Raw genomic sequence first — 18,845 nt, 5'->3', positions numbered from 1 at the left:
AAAATTGTCTTTGCTCTGTTTTTAGGGTTTCCTTTTTTTCTTCTTCTCTTTCAATGGCTTTTCCTTCTTCTTCAACAACAACTTTCTGCTTTCAATGTGAAGATTCATCAAACTCAGTTACCTCCAGAAATGGCTGGCGCCTTCGCAGTGGCAAATTCGCTCAGCTTTGTCATCGTTGCGCGTAAGTTTTTTTTTTTTTTTTTTTTTTTTTTTTTACCATGCCCCCAAATAGAACCCGAATTCAATAGCTTTAATTCAAAACTTATAGATATGTTTAAAAGTGGTAGAAACCATACCTAAACGATCATTTTTAGCGAGTTTCATATCTCAACTATCCGTTGTTCTCTTTACGTGCCTAAACTATCACCTTTTCATGAGTTCATACGTTAATTATCACTCCATTTGTATTAAAATTTAAAACTCACCTTGATTCTAAGGTGTGTAGGCTAACTCAACATCGAGATGTGTTTTAATAGAAATGGAGTGCGAGTTTCATATCTCAACTATGCATTGTTCTCTTTACTTGCCTAAACTATCACCTTTTTAGGAGTTCATACGTTAATTATCACTCCATTTGTATTAAAATTTAAAACACACCTTGATTCTAAGGTGTGTAGTCCAACTCAGCATCGAGATGTTTTTTAATAGAAATGGAGTGCGAGTTTCATATCTCAACATCCATTGTTCTCTTTACCTGCCTAAACTATCAATCCATTTGTATTAAAACACATGTCGATGCTGAGTTGGCCTACATACCTTGGAGTCGAGGTGTGTTTTGAATTTTAATACAAATGGAGTGATAGTTGTCGTATGAACTTGTGAAATGGTGATAGTTTAGGTAGGTAAAGAGAATAATGGAAAGTTGAGGTATGAAACTCGCAAGTGATAGTTTAAATGTGTTTTTTACCATTTAACTCTTAAAAAATTGTTTGATATGTATTAATAATATATTTAAAATGCAGTAAACAAAAAAAAGATTATGGTGCAGAACCATAAATTTACAATCTACTCTGCCTATATGTATTTGTATTAAGAAATTCACTACAAATGTGGAAAAAATTAAATTCAGTTACGAATGCCTAATGTGGCTAACCTAGTATTTAAATTAAATTGCCCCCTTGTTTGGAGGTATGGGTTTGGCCTAATCCAATAGCTTTAGTTCAAATCGTGTATTTGCTGGGGCAAAGCCAATACTTTTCCTACGGATTTGACAGAACTCCAATAGCTTTAGCTTAAAATTTGTATTTATGTTTAAAAGTTCATTGATGCGTGTAAATAATATATTTAGAATCCAGTAAACCAAAAAAAGTTTATGGTGCAGAACCCTTGCCTCACATAGTAAATGGAGATGTGAAAAAATGCTTCTTTGTGATGATAATTTGTGTCAAGAAAATTGTGTGTGTCATAATTGTGCTGAGTGCGATGAAGAGATTCGAGTTCTCCCCGTTACTTGGCCTAATGTGCTGTAATATGTTGAGGCTTGCAAGGCTATTAATAAATGCAATCTTTCTTCTGATACATGAGACTTTCATTGGCCTGATTACTTCTTATTTTCCTTCAGTTCTGTATATGAGTACGGGAGGTTCTGTGTGACTTTCCATTCAAGTGACGATGGCTGGAGAGATTGTGAATCTTGTGGGAAGGTTAGTGGAAAAGGTATCAGTCATAGTTGTGTATATACAAAGATAGATATGTCTATGAATGAAGGGTTTTGTTCATGTGTATATCGTACGCTCTGTGAGAAGCATTTCTTAGCAGTGATATTTTTTCATTGCAGTTGATCCATTGTGGATGTATTGTGTCTTTCAATTCATATCTGCTGTTGGATTTTGGTGGAATTATGTGCATGGAGTGCTCGAAGAAGAACTTCATTCTTGTAAGAATATTTAAGGCATTTTTAATTTGTAGTTAACTCGTTTTTACTCCCTCCAGATCATTTGTCAATATTTGTCGGCCATCTCTCTCTCACTTTCTTTCCAACTTACAATGCCAACTAGCACAGTTCAGTATGCCTTCATCTGATGACCTATTGACCTGCATAGCAGAATCCTTCATTATCACAATCCACCATCTATAATAGAAAATGCAACGTTGAATGCCTGCTCCCACCAAAATCCACTTATGATGGAATATTTCCAACTGAGTTCAAGAGCATTAACCATGATGGCTGCTTCCTAGATCTGTGCCCTCCTTTCTAATCTGAAATTTGTGATCACAATTCACAGCACATTTTTGTCTCCAAGAAATCTGTTCCTAATTACAAGACCATCTCTTGGGTTGGTCATTAACACCTTCACTTAAAATGATTCTTGAGAATTCAGCTTCGTCTTCCTCCATCCGCTTTGTACTATATGCAACAGGAGTTTAGTTTATTGTTGACATGTAGAACATGTTTCATCATTTATTTGCTGAATCTTGTTAAAGTTCCTAGAGCAATGGAAACTCTGGGGTTATCAGTCATAACTGACTTTTGGACGGTTGCAATTGGTAAGATCCATTGACAACTGTTATCTAGCTTAACAGAGCTGCTCATATACCATTTCCAGTTTTCTCTTGAATCTGTCAAATATTGACTTTTAGACATATAGTAACTTCTACTCTACTTTGAACTATGTTTGTCGCAACTCTTCTCCCTACTTTCCGAACTTTTCAACTTTGCCAAGCTCAACACTTTTAGGTTAGAACTATCAGGGTATGCTTCAAAATGTTCTTTATTCTATTGCCATTCCTATTGAAGTCGAGGAGATCAATGCTATGAAGTTCTAATTTTATTTAATGCAGGCACGGAATCGCTGTTTGTCCCATGAAACTCCAGTACCAACTGAAGAATCTCAGCTGGATGCCACACAAACCGTGGTAGAACCTCAGTACAGGCCTCGTGTCACAGAGTCAAAGTTGCAGAAGATCTCCATAAAATATCCTTTGTTGTATACTGAGTCATCTTGGCCTCCGAAGACTAGAAAGGGAGAACACTGAAGCCATTTGTTTAGCAAAAAAAATAAGTGGTATGTACACAAATAAAGTTTGCTCTCGTTTTCAGTTCGTGGATATGGAGATGAATAAGAACCTGATTGTTTTTATTAAGATTAAAACGTTTGAATTTGATTGAACATTTGAATATTAAGTCGTGTATTTCGATTAAAACGTGTAAATTTGAATACATATCTGAATATTAAAATGTTGTATTAGGATTTGAATACTATGTAATTACGATTGCTTGTTTCCTCAACATCTTAATGTGTAAAACCTATCTTTATTTATAAATTAATAAATCTAAAACTCAAATAAGATAATATATCAACAAAATATTTTTAAAAAAAATTATATGGTGGTTGGTGGTGTTATGGCTAATGGTGGTGGTTGTGTGCCGATAGAGGGTGGTGGTGTTCGCTGATGGTGATGGTTGTGGGTGGTGGCTAACAATGCTGTTTAATAGTGGTGTTTGATTGTGGTGGAGGCTTATAATTATGGTGGATGATAATGACAACTAATTGTGGCAGTACTAATAGTGTGATTGACAATATATAATGGTGATGCTTGTTAAAAGTGTTTGATGACTGTTGTGGTAATGGTGATTGGTGGTGACGACTGACTGTGGTGATTGCCGGTGGTGGTGGTAGTTGATGATGGTGGGTGGTGGCGATGGTGGTGGTTAGATGTGAAAGTGGATGGACTAGTGGTGAAATGTCATATTTGCAGAAATTGGTGAATATATAACATCTTAATCGTAAGACTTTGTTATGGATCTTACTTATTTAGATCTATTCTAATTCATTAAGTGGTTGTAATTATTTTTAAAAAATTAACTGCACTTAATGACTGAGATTTGAATCATTAAGATGCGAACTTTCATTAAGTGCAAAAAAAATGAGTCCTAAACTTGGTTGACAACAAGATCTCTCTTCAGTTGCACTTTGAATTTAATGATTGATATTCTTGTGCTCCTTGACATACCTTAGCTGTGGGCGTGTGGTCACCCCTTTGTTTCAAAAATCGTTGTCTGCCAGTGATGCTGATCTCGCATTATCACGTCTTGTGATTCCAAAAAAGTGTGCTGAGGTGAGTTTCTATTTTTTCCTGGAATTTCATGCCTTCTTCAGCAAGGTGTGTTATGGGGTAAATGTAAATATCCACTGTTTTTTATATTTTTGATTCCTGCGACATCATTTATTTCAGTAAGTTTCTCTTGCCAATTTTTCACTGTCACATTTTCTTTTCATAACTACTTTGATTTGCTGCACTTGAGTTGAGGCTCCTTAGGAAACAACCTCTCTACCTCCACGAGGTAGGGGTAAGGTTTGTGTACACTCTACCCTTCCCAGACCTCACTTGTGGGATTTCACTGGGTATGTTATTGTTGTTCTAAGCTTTCCTGTTTGTAGGCTTATTTTCCTCCCCTTTCTGGGCCACACAAGATCCCCATTAATATACTGGATACTGACGGCAAGGAATGGAATTTTCACTTCCGGTTTTGGCCTAATTCTAGGAGTAAAATGTATGTGCTGGAAGGACTTAGAGATTACATGGTCTCGAAGAAGTGGCAAGCAGGCGATGTAGGTAATTGAAATAATCCATCCATTTAATTTTTTAGTACTTTCTTTGTGGTCAATGGATCTGCAATGTCGAGAAAAGACTTCACAGTGGTTCAGATAAAACCAATGTGCTACTCAAATTCAGAGTGCAGTTCTAACTGAGAAAATTGATAAAATTCCCTGTTGATCTATGATGACCATTAGTGAAGTAGTTGATTATAGCACTATAAGTAGTGAATTCGGATGCATCAGAGTAGTGTAATGCTCCTTCTACTCATGTATGGAACATCATTTATCGAACCCTGAGTTGCAGTTGTTTGGTTTGCAGTTACTTTTTATCGAATTGAACCGGGACAGAAACTGGTCATGGGATTAAGGAATACTTCGGCTGGTTCTTCCACCTCATAGGTATGCAAGACATACTCTTTTGATTTGTTTTATTACCCAACTAAAGCTTTGCAAGGGTTAAGAGAAGTTTTAGTTCCATTATGATGGAATCATATGCATTGTTCGACAGTGAGCTTAGAGGTGATTCAAGATTTGAACTTTATGGATTTAGTTTACTACTGAATTCACTGATCATTTGAGTTACTAGGTCCGAAATTGAATACTTGAACATATTTTGTACATTTCTCGACATATATATAGGGTGTGGGCCAAAGCTACGGGTTTAGCATGTTTAGCTAAACTCGTACCTTACCTTGTACTTTTCCCTAGATTGGAGTTGAACTTAGTTAGATTTAAGAGATAGTGGTCAAAAACACACCTGAGGTATCACATTTTGCGAGTTTCATACCCGAAGTATCAGGCGTTTGCGTTTTCTACCTGAACTACACCAATTTTTTTTTTAAAATTAGTACTGTCCTAAACTATCACCAATTATTTATCAAAACACACATCGAAGCTAACTAGACCAAGTGTTAGAGTACGATCACCAAAAGGCAGGTGACAAGTTAATTTGCCAATAAAATTTTCTTCGCATGACAGTTGACTCGTTAATTTCGAGATATGTTTTGATAATAATTGACGATAATTCAGGTAGGAGACGCAAACACCGGATAGTTTAGATAATAAACTCGTAAAAAAGTGACATTTCAAGTGTGCTTGTCATCATTTATTTTAGATTTTCTAATTAATTCCTCTAATCATCCGCATGGAGTACTATTCGACACCATTTTTAAACAAAAAAAGAGTGTATACACTACACCATCATATACTAGTCGATGTGTGTTTTGATAAATAGTTGGTGATAGTTCAAATAAGAAACGTAAACAGATGATAGTTCAGGTGGAAACTTGCAAAAAGTGATGTTTCTGATGTGTTGTTGACCGTTATATCCTAGATTAAATGGCTGACAATGTGCAGAAATGGTATGGAAGACGCCATTGCAAGTGTCTATGCTAGTCCTTAAATTTGATTTGATTTGCATGCATTTTATTCCCTTTTGGTCTCCGAAACAAGCTATTACCATCCTGAGTTTGGTTTGGAAACTGAAGCTGGTTACTTACCATTACCATCATACAAGGAGTAAAATTCACCGACCAAAATACTTTTTATGTATGAAAACTACAAGTTACTTTGAAGGCAATCTTGGAGCAATGGTAAAATTCTCTCGTTGTGATCCATAGGTCACGGGTTCGAGCTGATGCTTGCGTCAGGGTAGATTGACTGCACCACACCCCATTGGAGTGCAACTCTTTCTCAGACCTTGCGTGAATCCAAAATGCTTTAGGCCGCCCCCAAAGTTACAAGCTACTTTAAAATGCAACATCCTCATTATTAAGTTTCCATTAGTCATCATAAAAAGTTTGCACCTATATATCAAACCATGGCTGAAGTACCTAACAACTTTAGGTTATAATTTTTTTTTGCATGAGAACTATTTGTACTATAATATTTCTATTTGAATTCTATTATTTGACATACTGAGTAACACTTATTTATATGATATGAATATGAAACTCATATATCCTAATGATCCAGTTTGATGATCTACTAAGCTAAAGATTATGATGTTCTGCAGATCTCAGCTTGCTCAATGTCGTGGAACATGACATTTGACACTCTTACCGGAGGCGGATCTACATGTAACTTATGAGGTTCACAGGAACTATGCTCAGATCCTGTATATGTATTATGAAATCCATAGAATATCTATAGATACTTGATTGTAAACGCAGTCATTATTTTATATTAACTTGAGGTCGTTCTAGTGAGGATTCATATAGCCTGATCACAACTTGTTTGAGATTGAGGCATAGTTATTGTAACTTAAGGTCCTCGTAGGAATTGACTCCCATTGCCATTCTAAATTTATACTTGTTTTTATTATGTATAATTTTATCTTTTTCTTTCTACAAGTTTTTGCAAATGAGAAGTCATAATTTTAGATCATTACACTTGTTCCCCATCTAAGAACTTTCAAAAATCTAAAGTAATTTTGCTAATTTGTGTGATAACTTTCACATGAATTATATATAGCTATGAAATTTATCTTTTAATGGAAAAGGACAAGAGACTATTAACGATAAATGAAAATGTTCAACGAGAGATTTTTAGGAAGAAATATGCCCAATTTGTATGGACTTGAGATAAATTTGTCTCAAACTATCAATAGGCTCTCTGAGTACGTTAAAAATTCGTCATATGATTGCTCCAACGATTGAAACACTTATAGGAGGTTATGTGTCAGTCATTTTTATTCCTTGTGATTCCTCTTGTGAGACTAGTAGCACTTCTAGTTAACAACCCTAACTCGATTATTTTTTATCGCTGTATCTCACAAGCCATATGAATTTGTTGACCAATACTATCTCGATTTAAACTACCAAATCGTTATAAATATTTAGTGTCTTGCCTGAGGAAGATATTGAGTAGATTGTTGTTGTATCAAAATCGACCCTATCTCACAGTGTCACATTGATTCAGTAAAGCTACATGTTCAGTGCACAAATTTTTGACGACCTGCTAGTCACTACTCACACTAGAGCTAGGAAGTAAGCTCCACAACCCAAAGTGGCGAAGAACAAATAGAATTTGCTACAAAAGCCGACTAACAAGGGAGTTCTATTCTTGTGTATGAGAACGTAGTTATGGAAATCATTTTGGCTAGAGCGCCCAAATCAACTATATATTTTACACAAGTTTGCCGTAATGCTAAAACTATGGTGAATGCATCTATCGACATTGATGCACCAATAAAGATACCATTTAGTAGTGATTGAATTCCTTTTATGGTTCTAGGCAAGAAGCCAGTACAAATATTTCTTTTCTTTTCAAAAAATGTTTTTGAAAAATTCATAGAAACAAACCATATATTTAGATACCAAATGAATCGTGAGTGAACTTTCCATCTCCAAGAAAAAACGCTATGATCCCCTATCAAAAAAATTCCCAATTCTTCTTTTGGGGTTTCAACTCTCACATAAAGTTCTTGCTAAAAAAATGCACCATTCCTTTGCTTTTGGAAGACCTAATCACATAATTTGAGTATCTCCCCTCTAGGAACATAAATTTCGAAGAAATGAGGGAGGCAAAAGTTCATTTTGGTCAATATAATTATCTTCCTTCTAGGAACATAAATTTGAAACAAATGATGGAGGCAGGAGTTCATTTTGATCAAGATACTAGGAAATGAAATCCTAATGGCACAATGAAGTATCTCGGGAATAAGCATCAGCTAACTCTGTGCCAATAGCCGCAGTAATACAGTGGATGGAAGCAAGTCAATATTTTTTCCTTACGTATATATAGTAGATAATGAATCCCCTTTGAGTTTATGTTTGCTTCTTTATATTTTGAATTTCTTTAGTGAAAATCCTAACTCCACCATTGCTGGCTTGTAATGCTACGGCTTTCATAATCTCACAATTCAAGCATCTCACACGATAGCTTGGTATAATTTTACGACGCAGCAAACAACACTTGTATAAAATTCTCTTGTAAAAATATATATAACTAAACAATATAAGAATTACAAAACCAATTGACCCCAAATGTATAAATAAAATTGCTAAACTGAGTTGAGCATTGAAATACGTTAAATAAATCTAAGTTTAGTTTAACTTTAGCTGTTTCTGTTCTTAGATGAACTGTTCAATATCTTTATTATTCTACCTACAAATATTGATCAACAGATATGAAGAAAACTGAATGTTGCGTTTTTTACAATAATTTAAAATCTCCTAAGTAACGCATATCCCACCGTGTGTAGCTATTTTTCTATTAAAACTCTATATGTATACTATGATCCGAAAACTAGTATACTTAAAAAGTTTCAGCGTTTCGAGAACATGCCTTGAGTCAAAGATGAAAAGTCGTCTTCTTTTGTCGATTGTGTAGAACTTGATGAAAGTGTAGTTGCAGCATCTCCGCTCGGCATAGAGGGAACTGAACCATTGCCAGAATAATTCTGTCCCATTTGATAAACGCTGCAATAAACAAGAGGAAACGTTAAAAGGGAGCCCAGGTTTATAGCAGCTATACTCCCTGGTATATTGCATTCTGCGGAGGTGGATCTAGAATTTAAACTTTATGAGTTCATATCTACTATATGTTTCATTTTCTGTAAATATTTGCACATAATTTGAACTACTCAGCGAAAGACTAGGTTCAGACGAACTCGATAACAGTAAATTGCATCCGCCTGTCATTGTGATAAGATACATACATTGTTGCACTGGTTCTCCAACAATGGAAATTTAGAAAGGGTAATGATGGTAACAAGATGCTATTGTATAAACTTGACATTCAAAATCAGGTGGCATGCCAATGAGACAGCTATCAAAAGTGGGACAGAAGGCATAATCTGAAGTGAAAAAACTTGAGGATAGACTGTGTCTAGTTAACGTTTTTTTTTTAATTAAGACAGCCTATATTCAGGTTTTTCACCTCAGATAATGCCTTCCAAAAAAATTGTTGCATCTAAATCTGGCAGTTATGAGACCAATTTATAACAGTCCTCAAATGACATATAATAAGAAGTACGTACCTGGATGACGAAACTGGCACAAAGTTTCCAGCTGAATGTGCTGCTCCCACCTAGTTTACAAGCAAAGAAAAACAGTTTTTAGCAGAGTCTATAGGCGACATTTCAATAAAATTTTAAACATTCAGGCACTTTACCTGCAAATATTTCTCCAGTTCAGTCTTTCCACTGGCTGGCATCATCATTCCAGGGAACTGATAGCCTACATGTGGCCAACTTTGGTTTACTATGTTGGAGCCATTTGGGCCCTGTTGAACATGCCCAGGGATTTTCAAATTGCCACTAGCAGCAGCAGCAGCCATATGAAGAGACTGTTGTTGAGCTAGCTGGGCGAGTTGTTGCTGATGCATAGCAAATGGTGACACCATATTGGACTGAAGAAAGTACATCATTTTAGATAAAAATGATTTTTTGACTATATAGAACTACGCCTCAATCCTATGCTAGTTGAGAATAGCTACCATGTTGCCCCAATTAAGTTCAACAATGACAATAATAATAATAATAATAACAACAACCCTAAAGCTCCATTGTTAAATAGCATATAGTACCTTGTCGAAAAGGTTCATGATATCATTTTTCACATCTTTCGGAAGCTTCTCGGACAAGGAAGAAGTTGAAACTGATGATGACAGTGTTGATGAATCCTTGAATAAATCATCAATTGCAGAAGCGGATTGGCATTTCCGATGATCAGATTTTGCAACACCACTTTTTGCTTCTTCTTCTTCTTGAGAAGCTGAGAAGTTTAAAAGGTTTGATTAGAATAAAATGAGCTAAAGAAACGAGATTGCAACTGTAATACAGGTTCCTGAGTGTTTTCAAGCTGTTGCTCTTCTCAAACTATCATTCTCTCTTCTCCCTCTTTCCAGAAGTAGAAAAAGAAGCAACTGAAAATTATGGATCATACTAAAAAGAGAAAGAAATGGCCAAATGAATGCTCATGCTCTTTTTTTTTTCTTTTGGTATAATGCTGGTGGCTTAGCAAACCTGCACGCACCTCTAATCCACCTGCAACAAGAACTCTTCCACCAGTACAATTATTATTGGGCAACTCTGCCTACAAAGGCTTAGGCAAATGAGAGGACATTATCCAACTTTTTTTTTATCCCTATTGGGATTTGAACCCATGTAGACCTCAAGATAAAGAGGAAAGTATCAATAAAGTTAGGTTTGCGTAACTTGTCCACCAAGACTTAGGTAGATGGGAGGAGATCAACTAAATATTTTGTCTCTGCTGGGATTGACCATCCTCTCCTAGTAAAGATACAGAAAAGACAATTCTAACAAAACTGTGACTTAACACATACATTGAAAAGCTGTCCATGTGTTATCCTCTACAGGAGCAGCACTTGCGCAATTGTCACTTGGAGAATCCATAGAAAGCATGTCGAAAAGATCAGTAGCAGTCTCAACTTTAGGAGGATCAGCAACTTCTGCGACCTTCTTTGCAGATTCAGTGACTGCAATTGGTTGTGTCGTTTGACTTGTCTGGTGAGGAAGCACACCCGAAGATACCTTTTCATGAGTTGAACTGTAAGATTCAAAGTTTTGAACAGATCTAAAAGAACCAGCTTGGTGAATATAAGTTTGACGTACTTGCTCTGGCCCTCTTGGAGGCAGAGGTATACTGAATCTAGCAGCAGTTAAGTCTTGCTTTGTGCTAGGGCGTTGTAAGCTTACCCTCTCGACAGATGACCCACCGGAGTTACTAGCATGCTCAAGCCCACTTCTGTCAGAATGTTGTTGTTGTTTCCCTGTGGCCCTCCTTTCTTGAATCCTAGAAACTGATTTTTCTGTCTCCTTAGGGATCCACCTCTTATCTTCATACCTAGACAAAACACAGTATAGTTCCTTGGATGAAGTTGCAAAATACTAGATTGAAGGACTGCTTAAGCCAGGAATAAGTAAGGACATACTTTGCACGGATGAAATTCTCAATACCAGCTCTATCATAATTTGTAGGAACCTGTGCTTCCCAATAACTATTTGCCTTCTTGTTTCCCATTGCTATACCAGCATCAGAAAAGGGATTACATACAATTAGGCCATTAATGTATCGGATCAACAGTTTTGGGCTACTTCTGTATCACATCAACATCAAAACTGTAAAAAGTTTGGGGGAAACCTTACATTGAATAAAGGCAACTTGTTCAGGAAGCCATGTATCTAGTGTAGCTGATCGAACCTGCAAAAATACACAGACAACAGAAAACAGAACAATTTTTTTAATTAATAAGAATCGTTCACATATCCAACAATAGTCATAAATGAAAATGAAGCTAGGCATGTATTGCGTGTTATTTATGGCTAAGGTTAATAACCAGAAATAAATTTATAAATAACAATAATGAGGGACCTAGAAACAGAGAAGACAATCCTGGCTTGCTTCTCTACTCAAGACCCTAAAACTATGAGGCAAGTTGAACAAACAGCATATAATGCACAAGTTGTCCCACTCGATGCACTACTTCAGCCATAGAGGCAAGTAAAAGTAGAGTGCTGCTCAAGCACAGTACATTAGTAACTTTCAATTCCTCCACTTGAGATAAAATTCAGGTGGGAAGATAAAGTACATTAATGTATGTATGGTAACTGGTAAAGGCATTCTCAGTGCCGACCGTAAAATCATAACTAAGGTAGATGTATAGCCATCTCCATCTTGGTGATCCAAGGATAAGTGTATTTCAGTAGGGGGCTGTCAGCTGAAAAAAGGACAAGTGTACTTTCCACATAATATTTAGTAGTTCAAAGCACCCCCAAGGGTGTGGCCTAGTGGTCAATAAAGTGGGTTTAGAACCAAGAGGTCTCACGTTAATTTCCAGAGGAGGCAAAAGATAATGGCATCTGTCCAAATCTTGGAGGACAAAGTTAATTGGTACCTTTGTTGGTGGAAGGCCCCGTAACATTAGTCAAAGTGCATGCAATGTGGATCGGACATTATGATTATCAGAAAAAATAATATATATTCTCACCCACTCTGCCAAATACAGATTCGCCCCGTGAGCTTTAGCAGTACTGTTTTACCCACTTCAGCTCCCCTGAATAGTCCGATTTTTCCTCCACGGCTATAACGGGTTAAAAGATCTACTACTTTAATTCCTGTTTCTAAAATAGATAATTTTGTATCCAACTGTATAAAGGTGGCACATATCTATGAATAGAAAGACGTTGTACTAGTATCTACAAGCACTTATATTTAGTAGTTCAAATGGTTTACGTCAATCAAGAATATTAGCCTTGATAAGTAGACAAAAAAGGACTATTATAAACTGCAGGATAGTAGACCATGATCATTTTCAAGTGTCATGAAACCTAGAAATAAAGACAGGCATTGTTGCACCATTTCATAGTTCATATATAACTAGAAAATCTCAGACATGATGAGGGTAGAATAGTCAATAAGTTACCTTTGATATGTGCACTCCTAGACTTCTGTGGATCCCGGAGCATTGCATGCATATGAAGATCCCCAGATTCACGCTAGCCCATCGAGGACCTCTGAATTGAATTAAAAAGAAAGAAAAGAAGAACACAGTCATTGCAAGATTATCCAATAAGTCCATATATTAAAGACAGTTTCCATTTAATGTCAACATTCAACAATCCTCTAAGCAGCATAAGTTCTGAATGCCATACTATCAAATTCAATTATATGTACATACTTGGCTTTGCAATCTGCACACTCCTTGTTCTCTGGCAACTTAAGGAGTCCTTCGAGAATCTGCCAACAAAGACAGTCCGCATTACATTAGAAACACAATGCATGTGAAAAAGGAAAATGAAATCAACCAGGAAACAAATTGTGTAGGCAAAAAGCACTACTGAGAAAAAATATAAATCAGACCACTGAATCGGTGATAATCTTCCCTACCCTTCAGTATCCTATGTGTTACGCCATGCTATTTGCTTTGATTTGTGAAAAAAGTTTCATTTTTCCTTTCCGAGGCAAGTGAAAGTACACCAACAAGAAATATTACAGCATGTGTTTTCTTGCAGAATACTTCCATGGTACTACTTATAATTTCACGCCTCAAACTAAGGATCCTAGTATAACTTTGGCAATTAAAATTTAAGAACACGGAAAGAGTACACTTTCAGTAAGTGATTGGCTTAACTACTCGTAGTTGTCTACTTTTCCTACCTTACCTAACATAGAAGATGATAGTTCAGGTATGAAAAGGGAACAATTGCTAGTTGGGGTGTGAAACTTGCGAAAAAAGTGATAGTTCAAATGTGTTTTTGACCATTATCTTTTATTTAGAATAATCAGCAATGTTAGCTAGAACCAGCTAATATTTAGACATATCAATTACATGGTCGTTTGGCACGCGGACTAAATTATCCCGGGATTATAGTCCTGGAATTATAATCCTTGGACTAATTTATCCTACCCGGGAAGTGGCATAAAATAATCCCAAGTCTGATGGGATAAGGTGAGATATTGGGATTAGATTTATATTGTGTTTGGTTATCTTATCCTGCGTAGAACGACCCCTAATAGCTCAAAAAAATTAAGTTGACCCCTATTAGCTCAAAAAAATAAAGCTGGTTGTTCTTCTGATCTATCTTATTATTAGAAAACAAACTTCAGTAGAAATTTCATTCATCAGGCCAAACAGAAGCCAATTTCACCCGTCTGTTCAAAACCTCTAATATTTCTTCTTTACATTTTGTCGCATCAAAATTGATTCTGTAAACATATAGCACTCTGTTTCCATTAGGACAACAGATTGACTGCCTGTTTTGAAGCAGATCATCACTTCGGTACTCATCTCTCAAGGTATAATAACCACAAGGATTCAGTTATTAATTATCAATAGAGCAACATTTCCGACTTCATTTCAAATATCATCTGAAATTTCATTAATCAGGCTAAAGAGAAGTAAAATTTCATCCCTGCCAGTTCAAAACCTATAATATTTCTTCTTTTTCCTGAAAATCTATCCATTTTCTAGCACCCAAGGGTGTGACATAGTGTTCAATGAGGTCTGCGGTTCAAATCCTCGCAAAAACCACTAGGTGATTTCTTCTCATATGTTCTAGCTTGGTGGATAGAGGTACCTGGTGCCTATTGTTGCTGGGGGTGACAGGTATCCGGTGGATAAAAAAAATATATATGCATTTTTCTCGTATCCAAATGATCATTTAAATATATAGCACTCTATTTCCATCATGAAAACAGATTAACCACCTGTTTTGAAGCAGATCATACCTTCAATAATCAAAATATCATAACCTCAAAGTTCAGCTATTAATTATCAATGCAGCAGCCGTTAATTAATCGATAAAAAGGAACATAAGCACAACGAATCATATTCATGCACCAAACGCAATCAAAATTGAAATAAGAACAAACGCAATACATAAAATTGAGGCGATTTTAACCTTTCTGTGCTTGGCATTGAGTTCCTTTGTAACGTTGGCCTTCTCATTCATAGTGCCGGTGGCCGGAGTTACCGGAATTGGAGAAGATATCGGAAAATTATCGCCGATCTAATTCCTCGACCGCCGATGAGTGTAGCTGGATGAGAAAAAGAGAAATCGCAATCGCGTTTTCGAATTGATCGTATGCATTCAACAAATGGTATTTATAACTATGTTAGTTTGCTTAATATAGTAATACTTTTTAATTAGTAATTTTTTTTTTGTCTTTTTCTCTTTTTTGGAAAATATACCAACTCTAATATAATATCAATATTATATCTAGGTAGACCATATTTTTACCATAATGTTTATACAATATTATACACTAACGATAAACCTTTTATAAATACTTGTTAAGTGTTTCCATTCCTTTTGTGAAAATATTAATTAAGAGGTGTGTTTATGTATTTTATTCTTAATTTGGTTCATAACTTTTTTCTATTAAATATTGAGTTGCTAATAAAAAAAATACTTAAATTATTATATTTTCATGACCTCGACTTTCAATTATTTTATTTATCTATTTAAATCATCAACAAAGATAATTAATGTTTCATATAATTAGTTGGGTGATCCTAAACTAACTTGAATACTATGATTATAAAAATATGGGAAAAGGCTCAAATATGCCATCGAACTTTTAGAAAAGGCTCATTTATGTCATCCGTTAAAAGTTTGGCTCATTTATGCCATTGTTGTTGAAGAAAAGGCTCATCCATGCCATTTTTTTTAACTCCGGTTTTGCAAAACCATTTTTTACACACAAAACAAGGTTTAACACTTTTCTATTGGTGTTTTTAGATCAAATGTACATTTTTTGCTTCTACATTCTTAAGAAAACCAAGAACACATAAAGAACATTAACAATTCCCAAATTTCAAACTTATTCAATTCTTCATGAATCGCCTCAAATTTCAAGAGTAGTTTCGCTCCGAGCTAGATACCAAAACTCAATTTCTTTTGAGCTTGAATTCAACCTAACTCAACAAGACCCAATTGAAATTTCTTCAAAGTTTCAAAACTTGAACATTCTTTAATGGTAGATTCTCCAAAACTTCAAATCATTTGAAATTTTGAACATAAACTCAAAAAACACTAGTCAAAAAAGATCTAATGTTAAAAACAAGAATAAAAAAATATTGTATTTATAAAAAATATATTATTCTCAAAGTTTAAATTTGAGACAAATAATTAAGAATAAATTTGCTCTATTTTTGAATGTATGTATTATTCTCAAAGTTTAAATTCGAGACTTATAGTAAATAGTTTAATTTCATTTACTTATTTTTTTTTATTCTTATTACATATTTTTGTTTTGAATAGAATAATGTTATGTGTTTATGTGAAAGTTGTATTTTTATAATCATACTAGTATTCAAGTTAGTTTGTTTATATTTTTAGGGAAAAGGCTCAAATATGCCATCGAACTTTTAGAAAAGGCTCATTTATGCCATCCGTTAAAAGTTTGGCTCATATATATATGCGATTGCTGTTAAAGAAAAGGCTCATCCATGCCATTTTTTTAACTCTAGTTTTGCAAAACCATTTCTTTATACCCCGAACATGGTTTAATACTTTTTAATTGGAATTTTTGGATCAAATGTAAACTTTTTGTTTGTTTTTCTTTAAAAACACCAAGAACACATGAAGAACATAAACAACTCCAAAATTTTCAACATCTTTAATTCTTCACGAAATCATCTCAAATTTCGGCTACATCATTAATTTCTTTTTTAAAAAAAACAAAAATTCTAAAATTATTTGCAGAGTTCAAAAAATTCACCCATATTTAAAAAATATATTCCAAAAAACGAATTTCTTCTTCTTTGCAAATGTTATAGCATGTTTAAGGCCACAAGTTTCTAAAGTTTATATAGTCAAACAAATACAAATGAAATGCGTAAGACCACAAGTTTCAAAACTTTCATTTCTTTCATAAAATCTGTCTCGATCCATACCAAATTGTGTCATGTAAATTGGAACGGAGAGAGTATTATTATACAACCTATTGTACCGTGGTACCTGTGGTATTAGTATATTTTAGCTTTGGCTCTGCCTTTGGAGTGAATTATGTATATACGTTGTGGAGACTTTTTAAAATATATCTACTTAAAACTAGGTTCACATGCATTAGTGCAAAGGAGGAGGTTGGGTTGTATACTAGTAACTCACTCCCACTGTCTCAATCCGCCTCTTAGTGAAAGCAATTTCTGCTGTGAAATGCTGCATGTGACGCATCTAAGACCAATTACTAACTTTGCCTGTTATTTTGTTCTCACTGCAATCTGATAAGCCTTGGTAAGGTAGACCTTGAAATTGGATTGGCTTCTGGTGATGCAGTGTCTATATAGTTATTAGCGTACTGTTTTTACGTGGACCACTGCAATACTGTTCCAATGTTCATAAGCTTCACGTGCTCTCCGTTTATGAGGAAGGAGGGGGAGTTGGTAGTGACCTTTGCAAGGCCATTTGTATGATATAGAACTTTAGAATTTGAGTGACTGACATTGACAGCTCCATTTTGGCGATGCACTATCTTCTTGATGAACTGTAGATGGATAGCCTTTATTGCATGGGCGAAAATAGTACTCCCTCCGTCCCATTTTATGTGAGGTAGTTTGACTCGGCACAGAGTTTAAGAAAGAAAGAAAGAAAAACTTTTAAAACTTGTGGTCCAAAATGAATGATAAAAATTTGTGTGGCTGTAAATCATTTCATTAAGGGTAAAATAGATCTTTTATAGTTAAATTGTTACTTAATATAGAAATGTGTCATTCTTTTTGGGACTGACCAGAAAGGAAAGTAAGTCACATAAATTGGGACAGAGGGAGTAGTAGGTAAACTTGCATTTGATGCAGTAAGATTTTCACTACTTCACAGTTCACACCTAAATTTCTGTGCTTTGCCCTTATAGTTTCCTTGTTCTTGTTGACAATAGAATCAACTTTTGTGAGTCCTAAAATCATCTTTTAATAAGTTGATATGTCTTGTGTACTCACAAGATAAAGGTTAACAGAAAGAAAAAAAGGAATGAAATGAAAAAGTAGTATTTTAGCTCCTCTACAGCATACATAATAAAACATGTGGAGCATTTTTCCTGAGCGGTAAGATAATATCAAGTACATTGCAGGATGTGTGGGAGACACCGACAAATAGTCACTCCTATTTCTCTTGTCAACATGACATGTTTTGATTAAGGTAATACAAACAGCTCATTGATGACCCCTTTGAAGTTAGTTATGCTTAATATTATGTTCTCTTTGATGGTCTTGAGTCGTGACTCAAGAACACTCTCTGATAGGATTACACATCTTATGACGATTGATGGATATCACTAATATTGCCATCGAACATTTATGTAACCAAATGGATTTTCACATGTTTAATCGTTTATGCAGGTGGAAGTAAAATTACGAAGGAGGGATTAAAGGACCAATCACCGTCACATCCTTCCAGTAGAGTTGAGAAACAAGATGTTACTGCTGTAATGGAGGAGATGCAAGCAAAGATGGAGAAACTTCAGGATGACATGAATAACACGAAGCAGCAAAATGAGGTATCAAGTAAATGCATCACGGGGTTGGATTCCTTTGAGTTCTCTGATGAGCCTATTAAGAGTTCGACACCTTCAAAATCTAATAGAAAAAAAGTTTTCTTTCGCTCTCGGCTGTAAAAAAAAGAGGAAATCTTGCTGCTGTTGAAACTCTTTTTTTTCTTTTTTCTTTTTGGCTTTCAAGCCAATCAAGTTGTATAGTACATAAAATAATTGTTGAATACAATATGCCAGACCCATGTTTCTTGACTTATGGATTGATCAATCAATCATGTTTTTTATGTGTTTTAAATACCAAACTCACACTTATAGACAAAAAACACGACTTCCTAACTACCTAAGTTAG

General features: G+C 35.1%; 2 protein-coding genes across 6 annotated transcripts; one reads left to right on the top strand and one right to left on the bottom strand.

Moving 5' to 3' along the window:
• The first annotated feature begins 19 nt into the window (after window positions 1-19).
• Window positions 20-6,737, top strand: LOC125821203 (B3 domain-containing protein Os07g0563300-like). 5 transcript variants are annotated; one of them, XM_049500620.1, is made up of 8 exons: window positions 20-181; window positions 1,562-1,643; window positions 1,778-1,876; window positions 2,782-2,910; window positions 3,955-4,059; window positions 4,383-4,557; window positions 4,861-4,940; window positions 6,556-6,737. In XM_049500620.1, exons 1-7 carry the CDS (start codon window positions 54-56, stop codon window positions 4,938-4,940), a joined length of 798 nt encoding a protein of 265 aa, XP_049356577.1. In that variant the 5' UTR covers window positions 20-53; the 3' UTR covers window positions 6,556-6,737. The 5 variants fall into 5 exon arrangements, with proteins under 5 accessions (XP_049356577.1, XP_049356573.1, XP_049356576.1 ...); XM_049500616.1 differs by having other exon boundaries at window positions 2,782-2,915; window positions 3,978-4,059; XM_049500619.1 differs by having other exon boundaries at window positions 2,782-2,915; window positions 3,978-4,059; window positions 4,383-4,548; window positions 6,556-6,566.
• Window positions 6,738-8,593: 1,856 nt separating this feature from the next.
• On the bottom strand, window positions 8,594-15,081 carry LOC125821195 (ADP-ribosylation factor GTPase-activating protein AGD5-like). Its single transcript, XM_049500608.1, has 11 exons — window positions 14,908-15,081; window positions 13,185-13,243; window positions 12,930-13,020; window positions 11,653-11,707; window positions 11,439-11,529; window positions 11,119-11,350; window positions 10,824-11,010; window positions 10,071-10,258; window positions 9,657-9,893; window positions 9,523-9,572; window positions 8,594-8,962 (listed from the first exon to the last, which is right to left on the bottom strand). Exons 1-11 carry the CDS (start codon window positions 14,956-14,958, stop codon window positions 8,809-8,811), a joined length of 1,395 nt encoding a protein of 464 aa, XP_049356565.1. The 5' UTR covers window positions 14,959-15,081; the 3' UTR covers window positions 8,594-8,808.
• Between the last annotated feature and the right edge of the window lie 3,764 nt (window positions 15,082-18,845).

Source organism: Solanum verrucosum, unplaced genomic scaffold, assembly GCF_900185275.1.
Source record: "Solanum verrucosum unplaced genomic scaffold, falcon-dt-bn FXZP01000222.1, whole genome shotgun sequence".
Lineage (NCBI taxonomy): Eukaryota > Viridiplantae > Streptophyta > Magnoliopsida > Solanales > Solanaceae > Solanum > Solanum verrucosum.
The sequence above is the reverse complement of the archived record's forward strand: the minus strand, read 5'-3'. Positions and strand labels throughout refer to the sequence as shown.